Below are 22,301 nucleotides of genomic sequence, written 5' to 3'. Positions count from 1 at the left end.
GGAGGAGGGAACAGGCCAGGGAGGACCAGGAGGGAGGAGGGACAGGCTCAGGGAGGACCAGGGAGGAGGAGGGACAGGCTCAGGGAGGAGGAGGAGGGACAGGCTCAGGGAGGACCAGGGGGGAGGAGGGGACAGGCTCAGGGAGGAGGAGGAGGAGGGACAGGCTCAGGGAGGACCAGGGGGAGGAGGGACAGGCTCAGGGAGGACCAGGGGGGAGGGAGGAACAGGCTCAGGGAGGACCAGGGGAGGAGGGACAGGCTCAGGGAGGACCAGGGGGAGGAGGGACAGGCTCAGGGAGGACCAGGGGGAGGGGGACAGGCTCAGGGAGGACCAGGGGGGAGGAGGGACAGGCTCAGGGAGGACCAGGGGGGAGGAGGGACAGGCTAAGGGAGGACCAGGGGGGAGGAGGGACAGGCTCAGTGAGGACCAGGGGGGAGGAGGAGGGACAGGCTCAGGGAGGACCAGGGGGAGGAGGGACAGGCTCAGGGAGGACCAGGGGGGAGGAGGGACAGGCTCAGGGAGGACCAGGGGGGAGGAGGGACAGGCTCAGGGAGGACCAGGGGGGAGGAGGGACAGGCTCAGGGAGGACCAGGGGGGGAGGAGGGGACAGGCTCAGGGAGGAGGAGGAGGAGGGACAGGCTCAGGGAGGAACCAGGGGGAGGAGGGACAGGCTCAGGGAGACCAGGGGGGGGGGAGGACGGCTCAGGGAAGGACCAGGGGAGGAGGCGGTCTCAGGGGGCCCGGGGGGCGGCGGGACAGGCTCAGGGAGGAGGAGGAGGAGGGACGGCTCAGGGGGAGGCGGAGGAGGGACAGGCTCAGGGAGGACCGGGGAGGGAGGAGGGAAGGCTCAGGGAGGAACCATGGCGGAGAGGTACGGGTCAGGGGGACCAGTGGGGAGGAGGGGGAGAGGCCAGGAGGAGGAGGAGGAGGGGACAGCTCGGGAGGAAGGGGGGAGGGGGACAGGCTCAGGGAGGACCGGGGGGGGGGAGGAAGGGAACAGGCTCGGGGAGGAGGAGGAGGAGGGACAGGTCAGGGAGGACCAGGGGGGGGGCGGCGGGAACAGGCTCTCAGGGAGGACCAGGGAGGAGGAGGGAACAGGCTCAGGAGGACCAGGGAGGAGTAGGACGGGCTCAGGGAGGAGGGACCCAGGGGGGAGGAGGGACCGGCCAGGGAGGAGTGAGTAGAGGAGGGAGGAGGGAAGTCTCAGGGAGGAGGAGGGAGGAGGGAGATGGCTCAGGGCGGACCAGGGTGGAGGAGGGACAGGCCAGGGAGGAGGAGGAGGGGGAAGGCTCAGTGAGGACCAGGGGGGACGGTGAGGGACAGGCTCAGGGAGGCCCAGGTGGGAGGAGGGACCAGGCTCAGGGCGGACCCAGGGGGGAGGAGGGACATGCTCATGGAGGACCAGGGCGGAGCGGAGGACCGGCTCAGGGAGGAGGAGGTGGAGGGGCGGACAGGCTCAGGGCGGACCGGGGGCGGAGGGACAGGTCTCAGGGAGACCAGGGGGGAGAGGGCCAGGCTCGGGAGGCGGAGGAGGAGGCAGGGGACAGGCTCAGGCGGACGCGGGAGGAGGGGGAAGGTCAGTGAGGAGGGAGGAGAGGAGGGACAGGCTCAGGGAGGACCAGGGGGGAGGAGGGACAGGCCACGGGAGGACCAGGTGGGAGGAGGGACAGGCTCAGGGGAGGACCAGGGGGGGGAGGGACAGGCTCACGGAGGACCAGGGGGGAGGACGGGACAGGGCTCAGGGTAGGACCAGGGGGGGAGGAGGGACAGGCTCAGGGAGGACCCGGAGGAGGAGGGACAGGCTCAGGGAGGACCCAGGTAGGAGGGAGGGACAGGCTCAGGGAGGAGCGGAGGAGGGGGGAGTCGGACAGGCTCAGGGGAGGACCAGGTGGGAGGAGGAGGGACAGGCTCAGGGAGGACCAGGGGGGGAGGAGTGGACAGGCTTCAGGGAGGACCAGGAGGGATGGAGGGGACAGGTTCCGGGGAGGACAGGAGAGGAGGAGGAGGGACAGGCTCAGGGAGGACCAGGGGGGAGGGAGGGACAGGCTCACGGGAGGACCAGGGGGGGGGAGGTAGGGACAGGCTCAGGGGAGGACCAGGGGGGAGGAGGGACAGGCTCAGGGAGGACCGGGGGGGAGGAGGGACAGGCTCAGGGAGGACCAGGGGGAGGAGGGACAGGCTCAGGGAGACCCGGGGGGAGGAGGGACAGGCTCAGGGAGGACCAGGGAGGAGGAGGGACAGGCTCAGGGAGGACCAGGGAGGAGGAGGGGACAGGCTCAGGGAGGACCAGGGGGGAGGGAGGGACAGGCTCAGGGAGAGGACCAGGGGTGGGAGGGACGGGCTCAGGGAAGGACGAGGGAGCGAGGGACGGGCATCAGGGAGGAGCGGGAGGAGGAGGGGACAGGCTCAGGGGGGACCAGGGGGGAGGAGGGACAGGCTCAGGGAGGACCAGGGGGAGGAGGGACAGGCTCAGGGAGGACCAGGGCGGAGGAGGGACAGGCTAGGGAGGATCCAGGGGGAGGAGGGCAGGCTCGGGAGGGACCAGTCAGGGAGGACCAGGGGGGAGGAGGGGACAGGCTCAGGAGGACCGGGCCAGGAGGGGAGGAGGGTCAGGGACCAGGGGGGAGGAGGAGGAGCGGACGGCTCAGGGAGGACCAGTGGGCGAGGAGGGACAGGCTCCAGGGAGGAAGGGGGAGGAGGGTACAGGCTCAGGGAGGACCAGGGGGGAGGAGGGGACAGGCTCAGGGAGGACCAGGGGGGAGGAGGAGGAGGAGGGCCGGCTCAGGGAGGGACCAGGGGGGAGGAGGGACGGGTCAGGGACGGACCAGGGGGGAGGAGGGACAGGCTCCGGGAGGACCAGGGCGGAGGATGGACAGGCTCAGGGACGGACCAGGGGGAGGAGGGACAGGCTCAGGGAGGGACCAGGGGCAAGGAGGGACAGGCTCAGGGAGGACCAGGGGGAGGAAGGGACAGGGCTCAGGGAGGGAGGAGGGGAGGAGGGACCAGGCTCACGGGAGGACCAGGTTGAGGAGGGGAACAGGCTCAGGGGAGGCGGGGGAGGATGGGACAGGCTCAGGGAGGGACCAGGGGGAGGAGGGACAGGCTTCAGGAGACCAGGGGGGAGGAGGGGACAGGCTCCAGGGAGGACCAGGGGGAAGGAGGGACAGGCTCAGGGCGAGGACCAGGTAGGCGGAGGGGACATGCTCAGGGAGGAGGAGGAGGAGGACAGGCTCAGGAGGACCCAGGGGGGAGGAGGGGCAGGCTCAGGAGGAGGAGGAGGAGGGACAGGCTCAGGGCAGGACCAGGGAGGAGGAGGGACAGGCTCAGGGAGGCGAGGGAGGAGGAGGGGACAGGCTCAGGGAGGACCAGGGGGGAGGAGGGACAGGCTCAGGGAGAACGGAGGAGGAGGAGGGGACAGGCTCAGGGAGGAGGGAGGAGGCGGGGCAGGCTCAGGGAGGACGGGAGGAGGGACAGGCTCAGGGAGGCCAGGAGGAGGAGGGAGGCTCAGGGAGGGGAGCAGGAGGGAGGAGGGACAGGCTCAGGGAGGACCAGGGGGGAGGAGGGGACAGGGCAGGAGCTGGGCGGGAGGAGGGACAGGCCTCAGGGAGGACCAGGGGGAGGAGGGACAGGCTCAGGGAGGACCAGGGGGGAGGAGGGACAGGCTCAGGGAGGACCAGGGGGAGGAGGGACAGGCTCAGGAGGAACGGGGGACCAGGGGGGGGAGGGACAGGCTCAGGGAGGACCAGGGGGGAGGAGGGACAGGCTCAGGGAGGACCAGGGGGAGGGGGGACCGGCTCAGGGAGGACCAGGGGGGGGAGGGACAGGCTCAGGGAGGACCAGGGGGTAGGAGGGACAGGCTCAGGGAGGACCCAGGGGGGAGGGGCCAGGCTCAGGGAGGACCCGGGGGGAGGAGGGACAGGCGCAGGGCGGACCAGGGGGGAGGAGGGACAGGCTCAGGGAGGACCCTGGGGGGAGGAGGGACAGGCTCAGGGAGGACCAGGGGGGAGGAGGGACAGGCTCAGGGAGGACCAGGGGGGAGGAGGGACAGGCTCAGGGAGGACAGGGGGAGGGAGGGACAGGCTCAGGGAGGACCAGGGGGAGGAGGGGACAGGCTCAGGGAGGCCGAGGGAGGAGGAGGGACAGGCTCAGGGAGGCAGGGGGAGGAGGGACAGGCTCAGGGAGGACCAGGGAGAGAGGAGGGACAGGCTCAGGGAGGACCCGGGAGGAGGAGGGACAGGCTCAGGGAGGACGAGGAGGATGAGGGACAGGCTCAGGGAGGCCAGGAGGAGGAGGAGGGACAGGCTAAAGGGAGGACCAGGGAGGAGGAGGGACAGGCTCAGGGAGGACCAGGGGGGAGGAGGGACAGGCTCAGGGCGGAAGGGAGGAGGAGGGACAGGCTCAGGGGAGGACCAGGGGGGAGGAGGGACAGGCTCAGGGAGGGACCGGAGGAGGAGGGACGGCTCAGGGAGAGGCTGGGGGGAGGACAGGGGGAGGAGGAGGAGGAGGGACAGGCTCAGGGAGGACCAGGGGGGAGGAGGGGACAGGCTCAGGGAGGACCGGGGAGGAGGCGGGACAGGGCTCAGGAGAGGAGTCAGGGAGGACCAGGGGGGAGGAGGGACAGGCTCAGGGAGTACCAGGGAGGAGGAGGGACAGGCTCAGGGAGGACGAGGAGGAGGAGGGGACAGGCTCAGGGAGGACCAGGGGGAGGAGGGGACAGGCTCAGGGAGGCAGGAGGGGAAGGAAGGGGACAGGCTCAGGGAGGACCAGGGGGGGAGGAGGGACAGGCTCAGGGAGGACCAGGGGGGAGGAGGGACAGGCTCAGGGAGGACCAGGGGGGCGGCGGAGGGACGGGCTCAGGGGGACCGGGTGGGGGAGGGAGGGACGGCTCAGGAGGACCAGGGGGGAGGAGGGACAGGTCTCAGGAGGGGAGGAGGAGGGACAGGCTCAGGGAGGACCAGGGGGGGGAGGAGGGACAGGCTCAGGGAGGACCAGGGGGGAGGAGGGGACAGGCTCAGGGAGGAGGAGGAGAGGGGACAGGCTCAGGGTAGGACCAGGGAGGAGGAGGGACAGGCTCAGGGAGGAGGAGGAGGAGGGACAGGCTCAGGGAGGACCAGGGGGGAGGAGGGACAGGCTCAGGGGGACAGGGGGGAGGAGGGACAGGCTCAGGGAGGACCAGGGGGGAGGAGGGAGGGACAGGTCAGGGAGGACCAGGGGGGGAGGAGGACAGGCTCAGGGAGGACCAGGGGGGAGGAGGGACAGGCTCAGGGAGGACCAGGAGGAGGAGGGACAGGCTCAGGGAGGACCCAGGGAGGAGGAGAGACAGCTCAGGAGAGGACCAGGGGGGAGGAGGGACAGGATCAGGGAGGACCAGGGAGGAGAGGACAGGCTCAGGGAGGACCAGGGGGGAGGAGGGACAGGCTCAGGGAGGACCAGGGAGGAGGAGGGACGGGCTCAGGGAGGACCAGGGAGGAGGAGGGACAGGCTCAGGGAGGACCAGGGGGGAGGAGGGACGGGCTCAGGGAGGACGAGGGAGGAGGAGGGACAGGCTCAGGGAGGACCAGGGGGGGAGGAGGGACAGGTCAGGGAGGGACCAGGGCGGAGGAGGGACAGGCTCAGGGAGGACCAGGGGGAGGAGGGACAGGCTCAGGGAGACCAGGGGGAGGAGGGACAGGCTCAGGGAGGAGGAGGAGGAGGGACAGGCTCAGGGAGGAGGAGGAGGAGGGGACAGGCTCAGGGGGACCAGGGGGGAGGAGGGACAGGCTCAGGGAGGAGTAGGAGGAGGGACAGGCTCAGGGAGGAGGAGGAGGAGGGACAGGCTCAGGGAGGACCAGGAGGAGGAGGGACAGGCTCAGGGAGGAGGAGGAGGAGGGACAGGCTCAGGGAGGACCAGGGGGGAGGAGGGACGGGCTCAGGGAGGACCAGGGCGGAGGAGGGACAGGCTCAGGGAGGACCAGGGGGGAGGAGGGGACAGGCTCAGTGAGGACCCAGGGGGGAGGAGGGACAGGCTCAGGAGGAACCAGGGGGGGAGGAGGGACAGGCTCAGCGAGGACCAGGGGGGAGGAGGGACAGGCTCAGTGAGGACCAGGGGGGGAGGAGGGACAGGCTCAGTGAGGACCAGGGGGAGGAGGGAAAGGCTCAGGGAGGAGGAGGAGGAGGGACAGGCTCAGTGAGGACCAGGGGGAGGAGGGACAGGCTCAGGTAGGAGGAGGAGGAGGAGGGACAGGCTCAGGGAGGACCAGGGCGGAGGAGGGACAGGCTCAGGGAGGAGGAGGAGGAGGGACAGCTCAGGAGGGACCAGGGGGGAGGAGGGACTGGCTCCAGTGAGGACCAGGGGGGAGGAGGGACAGGCTCAGTGAGGACCAGGGGGGAGGAGGGACAGGCTCAGTGAGGACAGGGGGGAGGAGGGACAGGCTCAGTGAGGACCAGGGGGGAGGAGGGACAGGCTCAGTGAGGACCAGGGGGGAGGAGGGACAGGCTCAGTGAGGACCAGTGGGGAGGAGGGACAGGCTCAGGGAGGACCAGGGGGGAGGAGGGACAGGCTCAGTGAGGACCAGTGGGGGAGGAGGGACAGGCTCAGGGAGGACCAGGGGGGAGGAGGGACAGGCTCAGTGAGGAACAGGGGGAGGAGGGACAGGCCTCAGTGAGGACCAGGGGGGAGGAGGGACAGGCTCAGGGAGGACCAGGTGGGAGGAGGGGACAGGCTCAGGGAGGACCAGGGGGAGGAGGGACAGGCTCAGGGAGGACCAGGGGGGAGGAGGGACAGGCTCAGTGAGGACCAGGGGGGAGGAGGGACAGGCTCAGGGAGGACCAGGGGGGAGGAGGGACAGGCTCAGTGAGGACCAGGGGGGAGGAGGGACAGGCTCAGGGAGGACCAGGGGGGAGGAGGGACAGGCTCAGTGAGGACCAGGGGGGAGGAGGGACAGGCTCAGTGAGGACCAGGGGGGAGGAGGGACAGGCTCAGGGAGGACCAGGTGGGAGGAGGGACAGGCTCAGGGAGGACCAGGGGGGAGGAGGGACAGGCTCAGGGAGGACCAGGGGGGAGGAGGACAGGCTCAGTGAGGACCAGGGGGGAGGAGGGACAGGCTCAGGGAGGACCAGGGGGAGGAGGGACAGGCTCAGTGAGGACCAGGGGGGAGGAGGGACAGGCTCAGGGAGGACCAGGGGGGAGGAGGGACAGGCTCAGGGAGGAGGAGGAGGAGGGACAGGCTCAGTGAGGACCAGGGGGGAGGAGGGACAGGCTCAGGGAGGAGGAGGAGGAGGGACAGGCTCAGGGAGGACCAGGGCGGAGGAGGGACAGGCTCAGGGAGGAGGAGGAGGAGGGACAGGCTCAGGAGGACCAGGGGGGAGGAGGGACTGGCTCAGTGAGGACCAGGGGGAGGAGGGACAGGCTCAGTGAGGACCAGGGGGAGGAGGGACAGGCTCAGTGAGGACCAGGGGGAGGAGGGACAGGCTCAGTGAGACCAGGGGGGAGGAGGGACAGGCTCAGGGAGGACCAGGGGGAGGAGGGACAGGCTTAGTGAGGACCAGGGGGGAGGAGGGACAGGCTCAGGGAGGACCAGGGGGGAGGAGGGACAGGCTCAGGGAGGAGGAGGAGGAGGGACAGGCTCAGGGAGGAGGAGGAGGAGGGACAGGCTCAGGGAGGCCCCCCAGGCCTCATCAATCCGCCTAGGACAGCATGGCGTCTCGATCCTCCCTAGGGGCCAGGAACCCCCCCCCCCCCAAAAGGTGCTGGTCCCATAACCACTCCTGCTTTATCCTTGCTGCAGGCGGGCCCTGCTTCCCCCGCGGCCACAGCACAGCCTGCGGTCATCATTCCGCACACCAGCCCCTGGGATGAGGCCACCGCCGCTGGGAGGGCTGGCGCTGGGAGGGGCCCTCCTGTGAGCCGCTGGGCAGGGGTGGGGAGCGTCCGGCCCGCGGGCGGGGGCAGCAGAACCAGGAAACCACTGGGCCTGGCCCCGCCGAGGCCTGAGGGGTGAGTGCATTAATCGCCTGGCCCTGCAGAGCAGGCGAAGGTCTATGCGGGTGATTCTGTACGGCCCGCGAGTGAGTTATACACGTCCCCACGCCCTGGGCAGGGGAAGGTTCCCCACACCCAGACCTCAGCTCCAGCCTGGACAGCGCGACAGGCCTTAGAGAGAACGTCGCACCGGGTCTCGGCCGGGTGCAAAGTCCGGAGCCTCCACTGCACGTCCACTGCGCGTCCAGGACTCCCTGTGCCCGCAGAGGGGCAGACACACACATCCGGATGCCAGGAGGGAGACGCGGCCACGCGGAAACGCAGAAATGACACAACCACCAAGGCGCCCCCAGACAGGACGCGGGGCGTGGCCCTGCTGGGTCAGTCGCCAGGGAGACAGCCCCGACGGTGGTGCAGGGGGTGCCCCTCCTGGCCAGTCCCCAGGGGGCGGGTGGACAGCACGTTGGTGGGTACCCCTTGGTCCTAAGGGGACCCCCTTCTTCGGGCCTCACCCTGGTGACCTCATCCAACGCTCATCCCTCCTGAACGGTCCCCCGTCTCTTTGTGGCTCCGTCTTTTCCCCACGCCCGACACCCAGTGTGCTGTGTAAAGTCCGATTCTCTGTGAATTTCCAAGTCCCTCTCCGTCGTGGGCGTCCGTATCAATGCCGCTGTGACGGGGGCACGCGTGCTGCATGATTTCGATTCTTTTAACACGCGTTAGAATCGCTTCCTGCCTGAAGGACTCAGGGCTGCGTCTCGCGGAGGGTCCCACGGGTGCGTGAGGGTGATCTGTATTCTGCTCTTGTCGGGAACGTCGTCGTACAGATGTCGGCTCAGAACAGTTGGCTATGTCTGCAAGAAACCTACCTTAACTGTAAATACGCAGGTTGAAAAAGGAGAGGATTGAGTCCTGGCTGGTGTGGCTCAGTGGATAGAGCATCGGCCTGCAGACGGAAGGGTCCCGGGTTCGATTCGGGCCACGGGCACACGCCCAGTAGGTGATTCTCTCTCATCATTGATGTTTCTCTCTCTCTCGCCCTCTCCCTTCCTCTCTGATATGAATAAAAATATATGCAGGAGGCAGCCAATCCGTGATTCTCTCTCATCATTGATGTTCCTATCTCTCTCTCTCCCTTCCTTTCTGATATGAGTAGAAATATATTTAAAAAATAAATAAAAGCGCTGAGAATTCTATGTGACCTAACAACTACTCGAAGGACAGTCAGGGTAGCCTATTTTTTTTTAAAATCTATTTTATTGATTTTAGAGAGAAAGGGAGAGGGAGAGATTGAAGCATCCATGATGAGAGAGAATCATGGGCCGGCTGCCTCCTGCACGCCCCCTACTGGGAATGTGCCTGCAACCTGGGCATGTGCCCTGGGTGGGAATTGAACCCGGGACCCTTCCGTCCGTAGGCCGACGCTCTATCCACTGAGCCACACCAGCCAGGGCCAGGGTAGCCCATTAAAGAGAGACCAGTGAGCCTCAGGATAATGAATGACTGTTGTCAGAGAGAACGTTTCATAATGACGAGTGGCCCATGCAACAGGACACAGCGGTGTACACACGCGTGCGTCACGCAACAGAGCGTCACAACACACGTGGCAAAACTGGATGGAGAGACACACAGACACGGATTTCGGCTTCCTCTGTCGGTCGTGATTAGAACAAGGAAACAGGAGACACGTAAGGACAGAGCCGACTTCAAAACCCCTTCAGGCCACTGATCTGAGCCGACATCCGTACGACGACGAACCCAACAGCAGAATACAAATCACCCTCACCCACACGTGGGACCCTCAGCGAGACGCAGCACGGAATCCTTCAGGCAGGAAGGGATTCTAACGTGTTTTAAAAGAATCGAAATCAGGCAGCATGTGTACCCCCGTCACAGCGGAATTGAAAAGGACGCCCATAACGGAGAGGTACTTGGAAATTCACAAATAATCGGGTTTTAAACAGCACACTTGGGTGGAAGGTGTGGGAAAAAGACGAAGCCACCAAGGACATGGGACCTTTCGGGAGGGATGAGCGTTGGATGAGGTCACCAGGGTGGGGCCCTACCAGGAGATTAGTGCCCTGTGAGAGGAGGACCCACCAGAGCAGTCCCTATCCTGGGTCCCTCGGGGATTGCATCGTATTCAGGGGCTGTTTCCCTGGTGATTGGAGACACACCCTTGGCGACCAGCCCAGGCAGACACAGCCCTGGCGTCTGGCTCAGGAGGGACACGCCCCCCCCCATAACCTGGCACCGTTCCCCTGGCAACGGGCCACCCATGCCTCCTACTTCCTCTCCTAAATGCCTGCATGGGCCATCGCTCTCGCCCTCCAAGCACAGAGAGGAACGGCGTGGAGTTAATAACACACCCTCTCTGCCGGCAGCCTCCATGCCAGTGAGGTCAAGATGACCTCCACCAATGACTGCCTCCCTAGCCCATGAGGTCAAGGTGACCTCCACCAATGACTGCCTCCCTCGCCAATGAGGTCAAGGTGACCTCCACCACTGGGATCCCAGCCAGAAGGTGCCTTCAGAAAGGCAGGAAGTGAAGGTTAAGGGTGATGCACCCCCCGCCCTCCAGCTCAACTCTGGGGACAAAGCCTGGGGGCAAAATGAACACATGCATCTGGGCCAGGGTGGAGGCGGCCTTCTCTGTGGCATCCAGGCCTCTTCTTCATGCCCTTGGCGTCACCTCCTGTTTCACCCCCCTTCTCGGTTACAAGGGTGGGGCGCAGAAGTGACCCCATGCTTTCAAAGACAGACTTTGGGGCCACTGAAAAGTGCCCCCTCATCTGTGAGACGCGTGCAAGGTTAGGGACGTCCACCCACAGCGTTAGGGTGGAGAGGAGCAAGATGCGTCCCATCAGGAGATTTAAGTGGCCCCTTCGAGCTCCTGGCGTGGGAGGGCTGGAGAACACAGCGGCGTGAGCTGGTCGTCCAGGTGAGTTGCAGGGCGACACCCTCTGTCACATAATCTTCTGGGATTGCCTGTGACTGGCCCCTTTCTCAGCTGACACCCAAGAGGGCACTGCATGGACAGGGACACCAGGTCGGTTCCATACTGGAGACTTGCGAGCATTCCACCCAAACCACCGCCTGGCGGGATGAGGCCTCCTCGTTCGTGCAACGGCAGTGGGACGTGACATCCTATACGATAAAAGGGTGCTATGCTAATTAGATCGGACGTCTTCCAGATGTCCTTCCGGACAAAGCCACGGTGGCGGGGGCCGAGGCAGAGGCGGTTAGGGGCAATGAGGCCAGCAGGGGAGCAGTTAGGGGACGATCAGGCCGGCAGGGGGATCAGGCCAGCAGGGGAGGGCAGGTGGGGGTAATCAGGCTGGCAGGGGAGGGCAGGTAGGGGACAATCAGGCTGGCAGAGGGATCAGGCCAGCAGGGGAGGGCAGGTAGGGGACGATCAGGCTGGCAGGGAAACAGTTAGGGGACGATCAGGCCGGCAGGGGTATCAGGCCAGCAGAGGAGGGCAGTTAGGGTATGATCAGGCTGGCAGGGGGATCAGGCCAGCAGGGGAGGGCAGTTTGGGGACGATCAGGCTGGCAGGGGGATCAGGCCAGCAGGGGAGGGCAGGTAGGGGTAATCAGGCCAGCAGGGGAGAGCAGTTATCAGGCTGGCAGGGGGATCAGGCCAGCAGGGGAGGGCAGGTAGGGGTAATCAGGCCAGCAGGGGAGAGCAGTTTGGGGACGATCAGGCTGGCAGGGGGATCAGGCCAGCAGGGGAGCAGTTAGGGGCCAATCACGCCAGCAGGCAGAGGTGGTTAGGGGCTATCAGACAGGCAGGGAGGCGAGCGGCTAGGACCCAGCGGTCCTGGATTGGGAGAGGGAAGTCCTGGATTGGAGTGGGTGCAGGTTGGGCTGAGGGACCCCTCTCCTGCACGGATTTCGTGCACCGGGCCTCTAGTATCTCAATATGTACCGTAGGCAACCAGACAAAAATTCTAGAGGGAAACCCTGGAAAGTCTTGGGGGATCAGCAAGAGAAAACATGTTTGCATGCGGGACATATAAGGGCACGTGGCAGGCTAAGCCACGAGACTCCAGGTCACAGTAACTGCGTGGACAAACCCGTAGACGGGCTAAGATTACAATAACGGAAACCAGGACAGGGCCATACACCCCGACAATCCCACTTCTGGGCAGATACTCAGGACGACGGTGAGCAGAGTATCAGAGAGACGGCCACACTCCACGCTCACGGCAGCATCGTTCCCAACAGCCCAGGCTTGGAGACGACGCTGTGTCTATCCACAGGCGAACGGACAGAGAGAGGGGGGTCTGTTCGTACAGTGGGATGCTACTTAGCTTCAAAAACAGAGAAAATTCTGACAGCTGCGCCCAGAAGTGGGACATTGTGCTAAGTGACATGAGCCTGACACAGAAAGACAAACACTGCACAATCCCACCTCTGTGAGCACGGAGACTTGTCAAAAAGCGCCTGTTTTATATATGCTGTCTATACTAGGGGCCCAGGGCACGAATCAGTGCATGGGTAGGATCCCTCGGGGTGGCCTGCGGAGATCGAACAACTGTCCGAGGGGGCAATTTGCATATTAGGCTTTTATTATATAGGGTATATATATATATATATATATATATATATATATATATATTCCCCCAAAAGGTATACACACTTGAATCATTATAAAGGCAGTGTTTATTAAAATAACAATTGATTTTTAAAATTGAGCTATCAGCTGTTACATTGTGTATACCTTTTTTGGGGAATTATATATACACCAGTGGCCCAGTGCACAAAATTCGTGCATGGTGGGGGGGGGAGGTGGTGTACCTCAGCCCGGCCTGCACCCTCTCCAATCTGGGACCCCTCGGGGCATCCCCTGTGGGATTGGGCTTAAACCGGCAGCCGGACATCCCTCTCGCAATCTGGGATCACTGGCTCGTAAGCGCTCACCTGCCTGCCTGCCTGATCGCCCCTAACCACTCTGCCTGCCGGCCTGCATGCCCCCAAATACGCCCCCCGGCGGCCTGATAGCTCCTAACTGCCCCCTAGCAGCCTGCTCGCCCCCCAACTGCCCTCCCCTCCTGGCCTGATCACCCCTAACCACCTCTGCCTCTGTGCCACCACCATGGCTTTGCCCGGAAGGACGTCCGGAAGGTCTCCTGGTCTAATTAGCATATTACCGTTTTATTAGTATAGATACACACACATGTATGACAACACATGACTCAAAAGTGACTGCGACGCAGAGCCATGCAATTTGCAATCCACGATGGCTGCTCTGGCTGCACATTTTTCCTCCCCCGTCCCCAGCAATTTCAGAGACGGAGCCGGCAGCTTATCTCCTGCAAGAATCTTCATTAGCATTCCACTGTCAGGCATCTCCCGGCCTTGTAATCTAGAACGTTCCTGACCCTCTCACTTTTAGCAAGAAACACGGGGCAGCTCTGATCGACCATCAGCTAACAAGCCCCCGGGGACTTGTTATCCGGGGAAAACAAGGAGGGAGAGGGGTGAGGGCACACAGCCCGCACGGCACACAGGCATCCGCCTCTCGCTTTTAAATAATTAAGCTTCCTGTAAACCTTTAATAATTAACCTTCTCTGGGGAGAACCAGATGCTGGTGGATCATCAATTCGCTCAGCCCGGCCGGCACGGCCCACTGGCTGAGCGGCGACCTATGAACCAGGAGGTCACGGTTTGATTCGGTGGCAAGCGGGGTCCCCAGTCGGGGGCGTGCAGGAGGCGGCCGACATATGATTCTCTCTCACCATTGACGTTTCTATCTCTCTCACCCTCCACCTTCCTCTCTGAAATCAATAAAAACGTATTAAAAAAAAAAAGAAAAGAAATTTTGCTCCAGTTTGAATTATTGCTGAAACATTCATAATTCCACCAAGTTTGATTTGGGAAAGGAAAGGCCAAATCCTTCTCTTGTGACGTATTAAAGTCACAATTTGAAGCGGTTCAGCTCTGAATGTCATCTTTATAGAACAGACCACAAGCACAATTCAAATGTTTTTTGGACCTCAGGACTCGGTGAAAGAAATGTGTATTACTTTTATAACAAATATATTTTTATTGATTTCAGACAGGAAGGGAGAGGGAGAGAGAAAGAGAGAGAAACATCAATGAGGAGAGAGAATCATGGACCGGCCGCCTCCTGCACGCCCCCTACTGGGGATCGAGCCTGCAACCCGGGTGTGTGCCCTTGACCAGGAATCGAACTGTAACCGGGGTCATAGGTCGATGCTCAACCACTGAGCCACGCAGGCCAGGCAGCAATGTATAGTACTTTAAGACACCCTTCAAACAACAAGATTGAACCATTCTATATAATAAAAGCCTAATATGCTAAGTGTCCGACCGTCCGTTCGACCAGTCGCTACGATGCGCACTGACCACCAGGGGGCAGACGCTCCGACCAGTAGGCTAGCTTGCTGCTGGGGTCCGGCCGATCGGGACTGGGCAAGACGGGCTGGACACGCCCTGGAGCCCTCCCGTGGGCTCTCCCCGGTCCCGATCGTGCACGGGTGGGGTAACCTCAGCCTGGCCTGTGTTTTCTCCCAATCCGAGACCCCTCGGGGGATGTCCGCAGGCCAGGCCAAGGGACCCCACAGGTGCTCGAATCCATGCACCGGGCCTCTAGTCACGTATAAGAACCTGTGTCCGGGAACCAGAGGAGACTCTTAGGGCACCAGCGGGGGCGGGCGCACCTGGCATGAGGGCCGCGGTGGGGAACAGCTCCTTGAGCTTGGCCTGGCTCTCGTCCACCAGCTCCTCCTTGGTCATGGGCAGCTGCAGCACGTCTATGATGATCTGCGCGGCCTCCAACGCCTTCTTGCCCATCACCAGGGACTTGACGTCCCAGCTGTACTTCTTCCCGTAGCGACCGCAGATTTCTTCAAACGCCACCGAGTACAGCCGTTCGGTGTCTGCGGAGACAAAGGCGAGACGGAGACGGGAGATGATTGGGGTGCGGGCCACGTTCACATCGCGTCTGGGGCGCGCCCTGGCTGGTGTGGCTCAGTGGATACTACGTCGGCCTGCAGACTGAAGGGTCCCGGGTTCGATTCCGGTCAAGGGTACATGCCCGGGTTGTGGGCTCTATCCCCAGTAGGGGGCGTGCAGGAGGCAGCCGATCCATGATTCTCTATCATCATTGATGTTTCTCTCTCTCTCTCTCCCTCTCCCTTCCTCTCTAAAATCAATAAAAAATATATTAAAAAACTAGAGGCCCAGATCGCGAAATCGGGTGAGACCCAGACCCGCTGCGTCAGCGGGACCCCAGACCCACCGCGTTGGCAAAACCCATCAATTCACCTCCTGGTGACCAGTCATTTGGTCGTTAGGGCGTTACAGTCACTGGCCTTTTATAATATAGATTTTTTTAAAAGTCTGGAGCAGAGAAGCATATAGATATACTAGTATATACTAGAGGGCCGGTGCACAAAATTCGTGCATGGGCAGGGTCCCTAGGCCTGGCCGGCGATCAGGGCCGATCCGGGCCTTCCAGCTGCCAGCCGGGGCCTTCCTCCCTTCCGTGCCGCCCCCTGCTTGTCAGTGCACGTCATAGCGAGCGGTCGGTCTTCCGGTCGAACTCCCGCGGGGACATTCTGTATATTAGGCTTTTATATATATAGGTGTACAGGGTAGGTCACGGTCAGGGAAGGAACTAGGGCAACATGGGAACATTTGCAGGTCATCCGCCCGAAACTACACCGGGGCACCCCACTCTTTGCTGGAGAGTCTTTGGAGCTGTGATGTGCAAAGTGAAAAGTGGGGAGAGAAATGAAACCCACGCTATGGCCAAATTGTCATTCTTTTGTTAATCCTCACCCGAGGATATTTTCCCATAGATTTTTAGGGAGAGCGGAAGAGAGAGGGAGAGACAGAGAGAGACACCGATGTGAGAGAAACACATCGATGGGTTGCCTCCTGCACGGGCCTCGAACCCGGGACCCTTCGGTCTGCAGGCTGACGCTCTATCCGCTGAGCCACACCGGCCAGGGGCACACTGTCTTTTACGTAAAGGTGCGCAGACGGGGATGTCAATGTGCATGGGCATCGGGCCTTCCATCCCATGGCCCCTGAGGCCGTGCCCTGGTATTCCCCAGCGTGCCCACAGCCCGCAGCACACGGGGGAGCCAGCGTGTGGTCCCTGCTGTGCGGGTCACGGCCACCTGTCAGATGCTGACCCCGAGTCCAGGTGCCGCCTGGGCTGCTGATTGGCTGAGAATCGGGGGCTCCTACGACCCCCCCACCCCCATCTCAGTTTTGATTGATTTGCGAGGGTGCCTCAGGGAACTTAGGAAACCAGCCAACTACTAGTATTTCCCCGTTTGTTATACACTGACCATCCGCTCAGACGAGACGCGGGGGACAAGGTGCATGGGGGGTGGAGAGGGGGTGCAGAGCTTCCGTGCCCGTCTCCCACGGGAAGGAGCCGATGCGATGGGGGTGTTCATGGGGCTCTGTCACCCGGTGAGCCCTCCGTCCATCTCCTCCAGCTGCCCTCTGGACAGTGGGGACGGGTGGAGCTGAACAAGCCAAGTTCCTGATCAGGGTTCCATCTTTCTGGGGACCTGTCCACAGCCAGAAGCACCCCCCTCCCCGAGTCCCCCCAAAAGGTGGTTTCCCTCCTAAGCTGATCGCAAATGAGTACAGCTTGGGGATGACTCACAAAAGCATCGCACGGTCCTGACACACAGACTAGCTCCGTAAGCACTCGGCAGCCACCTGCCCGGCCTGACGCAGGAACCCCAAACCCAAAACCGGGTCCCCAAGTCCACAGATCGCCCCCTGGGCATCCGGAGACGGAAGAGGTTCCACTCAGAGGCAACATCGGGGCGCCCAGGAGGTGGTTTTAACGCTTCGAGGTTATTGCTCTTGGCGCGAGTCCTCCCCCAGGTCCCTACGGAAATATCGACGGGTTTGATTGGGGGGGCTGCCCCCAGGAACCCCCCAGATTGCATCCGCCATGGGACGCATCTGTTCTAGCGCAAACGGCCGGCAGATACATGTGAAGATGCCCCGCGTCACTGGGCATCGGGGAGATGCCAGTCGCACGGCCATGAGATACCGCCTCACACCCCGATCGGGGGTGGGGGGGGGTGATCGACAAGACAGGGGGCCCTCCTTCGCGGCCGGCGGGCGTGCAGACGGAGCGGCCGCCGTGGAAAGCCGTCGGGCGATTCCTCAAGAAATGAAGACAAGAGCTGCCACGCGACCCAGCAGCCCCTCTCCTGGGGACACACCCCCAAAATTCCAAAACGTACCCACAGAGACAGAGGCACCCCTGTGTGCATTGCCGCACCTTTCACGGGGGCCGGGACGTGGAAACAGCCAACGTGTCCCGCGATGGAGGGCGGGATGAGGAAGACCTGGCCCGTGTACACAGGGGAATACTACTGGGCCATGAAAAAGGATGGAACAGGGCCATTTGCAACAGCCCGACGGGCCTGGAGGACACACTGATGAGGCTGAGGGAGCTACGTCAGGGAGAGAAAGCTAAGAGCCCTATGACCGCGCTCATATGGGGGACATGAGACTGAGGCTCGGGGACACGGGAGCCGTGTGGGGGTCGCCAGGGGGAAGGGGGTGAGGAGGTGGGGGGAGAAGGGGGTGCTAGCATATGGTGGCGGGCGAAGATTTGACTTGGGGCGTTGGGCACACGGTGCCATATCCAGATCTTGTCACATGGAAATCTACACCTGAGCCCGGCCAGTGTGGCTCAGGGGTTGGCTCCAGGGCGTGTCCGGCCCGTCTTGCTCTGTCCCGATCGGCCGGACCCTAGCAGCAAGCTTACCTACTGGTCGGAGCGTCTGCCCCCTGGTGGTCAGTGCACGTCATAGCGACTGGTCCACCGGTCGTCTGTGTGCCCCCTGGTGGTCAGTGCACGTCATAGCCAGCGGTTGAGCGGCCTTAGCATATCATTAGCATATGACGCTTTGATTGTTTGAGCGGCCGACTGGTCGACCGGAAACGTAGCCTATTAGGCTTCTGTTGTATAGGATGAACCAATGCCGCTCCAGTAAAGGTAATAAAATAATAATTAAAGGATATAAATAGAACGGAATCCAGGGGTTTCGGAAAAGGAATGCTGACCCCACACTGTGATGACGGCTCACACCTCGCTAATCTCGCACGCCCTGAGCAAAGCAATTTAATGCTTTTTCTCAACACGTCCTATGCCTTGAAAACAGTCTTATAATTTCCAATGACACGAGGGGGTGTGGGGGGGCGGTGAGGGCCCACCTAAACCCGCTGTTTTCTGTTCCTGATGGTGTCGGTGCCTTAAATATGAAACCCAATCCATCCACTTCCATCCGGAGTCCCCAGCTTGAGCTAAAAACATAACATCGTCACAATCGGGCAGATAAGACCAGCCGACTGCACGCTCCCTCCCCGCTCCCCGCCCCCATCCTGCCCAGACACATATCAGTGAAAACGGCCTATTTTCAACGTGGAACGGCTCTGACAATGACTAACGTAACTCGGCACACGGTGCATGCTGATAAGAGTGCTGCGGTCCTTTTCCTCGGCTGTGCTGATAGGATGCAGGTCGCTGGCTGCTGTTGGATTTTTTTTTTTTAACTCCCTGGTTTGGATCACTGAGACATTCTGCACTGGGTTTCCTTGCCTCCCTGGTTCTCACTGCGTGCCCTCCCCTCCCCGCTGCCGGCAGTGAAAGGGGGGTGAAGTTTGTGGGCCTCCCCACAGCTCTGCAGTCATAGGTGGGCTCAAGTGAGAGTAGAATTGTGTGTGTTTTAAAAATAATTTAAAAATATATGTTTCCTAGAGGCCCGGTGCATGAAATTTGTGCATGGGGGTTGGGGGGTGGGGCAGGGGTCCCTCAGCCCGGCCTGCAGCCTCTTGCAATCCAGGACTGCTGGTTCCTAACTGCTGGCCTGCCTGCCGGCCTGATCACCCCTAACCACTCGCCTGCCTGCCTGATCGCCCCTAACCACTCGCCTGCCTGCCTGATCGCCCCTAACCACTCACCTGCCTGCCTGATCACCCCTAACCTCTGCCTACCTGATCACCCCTAGCCCCTCTGCCTGCCTGCCTGATTGCCCCTAACTGCCCTCCCCTGACAACCTGGTTGTCCCTAACTGCTCTCCCCTGCCTGCCTGATCTCCCCTAACCACCTCTGCCTGCCTGATCGCCCCTAACCACTCGCCTGCCTGCCTGATCTCCCCTAACCACCTCTGCCTGCCTGCCTGATCACCCCTAACCACCTCTGCCTGCCTGATCGCCCCTAACCACCTCTGCCTGCCTGCCTGATTGCCCCTAACTGTCCTCCCCTGACGACCTGGTCACCCCTAACTGCTCTCCCCTGCTGGCCTGGTCGCCCCTAGCCACCTCTGCCTCGGCCCCTGCCACTGTGGCTTTGTCCGGAAGAACATCCGGATGGATGTCCGGAAGACGTCCGGTCTAATGAGCATATTACCCTTTTATTAGTATAGATTGCTTTTTTGTTGTTGTTAATCCTCACCCAAGGATATTTTCCCACTGATTTTTAGAGAGAGTGGAAGAGAGAGGGAGAGACAGAGAGAAACATCGATGGGTTGCCTCCTGCATGCGCCCGACCAGGGCCCGGGCCGGGGAGCATCCTGCCACCGAGGTCCGTGCCCGTGACCGGAATCGAACCCGGGACCCTTCGGTCCATAGGCTGATGCTCTATCCACTGAGCCAAACTGGCTAGGGCTGCACGCCTTACTCAGCCCATCAGACTGCCTTCAGACGCCTGGCCTCCAGAAATATAAGATAATAGATGTGGGTCCTTCTACACCATCAGGTTCAGGATCGGTCATAACAGCAGCCGCCAGACACACACACACAACCCGCCCCGAAAACCACTTAGTCACACAGTGTGGCAGCTCCTTTAAAAAATTAAGTAGAGGCCTGGGGCCTAGAACCACATGCGATAACCAGGGAGAAGAAATAAAACGGCCGGCGGACGCGATAACACGGGTTTGGGAAAAGAACACGCGTGCTCCGTCAGCGGAAGATGAAAGGGGGTACACCCTGTCCGACTCCACATACGAGGCTAGGAACTGCCCACACCCCTGCAGGTGAGATGCAAAGCGGGGTTCCCTCGGGGTCCGGGGGAGGGAGGGCAGGGCCACTGGGGAAGTCGGCCGGCGCCACCAAAATTATAACTTGCCCGGCCGGCGTGGCTCCGTGGTTGAGCGTCGACCTAGGAACCAGGAGGTCACGGTTCCATTCCCGGTCAAGGGCACAGGCCCAGGTTGCGGGTTCAATCCCCAGTGGGGGGCGTGCAGGAGGCAGCCGATCCGTGATTCTCTCTCATCATGGATGCTTCTCTCTCTCCTCCTCCCCTTCCTCTCTGAAATCAATAAAAATGTATTTTTAAATACAAATATTCGAAAGGCCGCACAGAACAGACGGGGCCCGGAGCCGGGAGGGGACCCAGCGCCGTGGGAGGGTATCTCCCCCATCGGAACGCCACCCCCGGACGGTTCCACGTCCCCCAGGGAGTGTGAGTCCTCCCTCCACGCCCACGGCACCCGGGCTGCAAGCTGGCTCCCCGCTCCCCGCACTTGTAATTACGGGGGAGGTGGCCCCAAGGGGTAATTTAAGAGGAGCAGCGCCCTGGCTTTGGGGTGACGGCCGGCCCCGTCAGGACAGGGTGCAGCTCCGGGCTCAGAAGGACCCTCAGGTAGGGGGGCGGCCGGGGAAGCTTGGCCGGTGGGGTTCCAGGGGGGGGGCCGGGGAAGGTTGGCCGGTGGGGTTCCAGGTGGGGGGCCGGGGAAGGTTGGCTGGTGGGGTTCCAGGTGGGGGGCCAGGGAAGGTTGGCTGGTGGGGTTCCAGGTGGGCGGCCGGGGAAGGTTGGCTGGTGGGGTTCCAGGTGGGCGGCCAGAGAAGGTTGTCCAGTGAGGTTCCAGGGGGGCGGCCGGGGAAGCTTGGCCGGTGGGGTTCCAGGTGGGGGGCCGGGGAAGGTTGGCCAGTGGGGTTCCAGGGGGGCGGCCGGGGAAGCTTGGCCGGTGGGGTTCAGGTGTGCGGCTGGGGAAGCTTGGCCGGTGGGGTTCCAGGTGGGCGGCCGGGGAAGCTTGGCCGGTGGGGTTCCAGGCTGGCGACAGCTAATGGGGTCGTCCCCCTCCGGGGCTGCTGGGGGACAGGCCCCCTGTGCCGTGGGAGGAGGCAGGGGGTGGGTCAGGATGTGTGAGCTGGAGGCAGCTACAGGGCCTGCAGGTCAAGCTGGGCAGAGGGGAGCGAGCCGGACGCCCAGTGATACTGGGATTAAATGGGATGCAAGCAGCGTGTCTACCTTCGTGTGCAAGGAGGGGCTGTAGGCAGAACCGAGAGGCAGGAGCTGGGTGGGGGCTGGGTGGGCACAGGACGACAGGGCTCCGTGCCGTATGCATGTGCATACCCGCCTCTCTCTAAATGCCAGTGTCAGCGCTGGCAGGTGTGCCCAGTGGTTAGCACGCCAGCCGGCAAAGGGAAGGGTCCCAGGTTCGATTCCGCTCAAGGGCGCGTACCCGGGGCGTACGTCTCCCTTCCCGGGCTGTGGTGCACGAGGGAGGCGACGGATGGATGTTTCTCTCTCTCCCTTCCTCCTCCCCCTCTCTCTCTAAAATCAGTAAAAACATGTGTATAAAGGAATGGCCAGAGAGATGTGCATGGATCTGGAGATGTGGGGGGGCCGGGGGGCTGTGAGCAAGGGGTGCAGGCAGCGCCCAGAAGCTGGGAAGGAGAAGGGAGCAGGTTCTGCCCCAGGGACACCAGGACTCCAGCCCTAACGGCGCTGGCCTCTGAGGCGGACCCGGGATTGCCCACCGCCAGGAGCGCCACCTGACACGTCTGCTTTGCCGTGAGCCCGTGTGCACGAGGGACCTCAGCGATCGAAAGCACAATGAGAAACGTTCCCAACCGCCCGTTTTTCTTTTCTTTTTTTTTTTCTAAGCGTACAATGACTCACAAACAGATAAAATCCGGAGGTCAGGGTTCGATTCCCGGTCAGGGCACAGGCCCGGGCTGTGGGCTTGGTCCCCAGTCGGGGGCGTGCAGGAGGCAGCCCATCCATGATTCTCTCTCATCATTGATGCTTCTCTCTCCCTCTCCCTTCCTCTCTGAAATCAATACAAATATGTATATTTTTTAAAAATCGCCCACTTCTGCTGTCAAACAGCAATGGTTTATCCCAGCGCCCCTGGGGGCTGGGAGGTGAGAGCTGGGGCCGGGGCCTCCTCTGTGAATTCATGGCTGGCTCTGCGGTCCGTTCCCGACCGGGGTGGGCGTGTGGCCCCATCAGGTGCTGCTGTTGGGCACAGCACGGGAAAGACACCCAGCATTCACCAGGCACCACTGGCAAGGCCCTGGCGGGGGTGGGAGGAAGCTG

The 22,301-nt window shown here is 62.4% G+C and overlaps 1 protein-coding gene across 1 annotated transcript in view; it reads right to left on the bottom strand.

The window, feature by feature from the left end:
- LOC118657324 (pseudouridine 5'-phosphatase) overlaps positions 1-22,301 on the bottom strand; it is a 36,797-nt gene that overhangs the window by 5,057 nt on the left and 9,439 nt on the right. Inside the window, exon 2 of the mRNA XM_036311175.1 lies at positions 14,650-14,868. Coding sequence (XP_036167068.1) covers positions 14,650-14,868 — 219 coding nt within the window. The remainder of the gene's footprint in view (positions 1-14,649; positions 14,869-22,301) is intronic.

Source organism: Myotis myotis, unplaced genomic scaffold (genome assembly GCF_014108235.1).
Source record: "Myotis myotis isolate mMyoMyo1 unplaced genomic scaffold, mMyoMyo1.p scaffold_m19_p_51, whole genome shotgun sequence".
In the NCBI taxonomy this organism is placed as follows: Eukaryota; Metazoa; Chordata; class Mammalia; order Chiroptera; family Vespertilionidae; genus Myotis; species Myotis myotis.
Note: the sequence above shows the minus strand (reverse complement) of the source record. Positions and strands in the feature narration are given on the sequence as shown.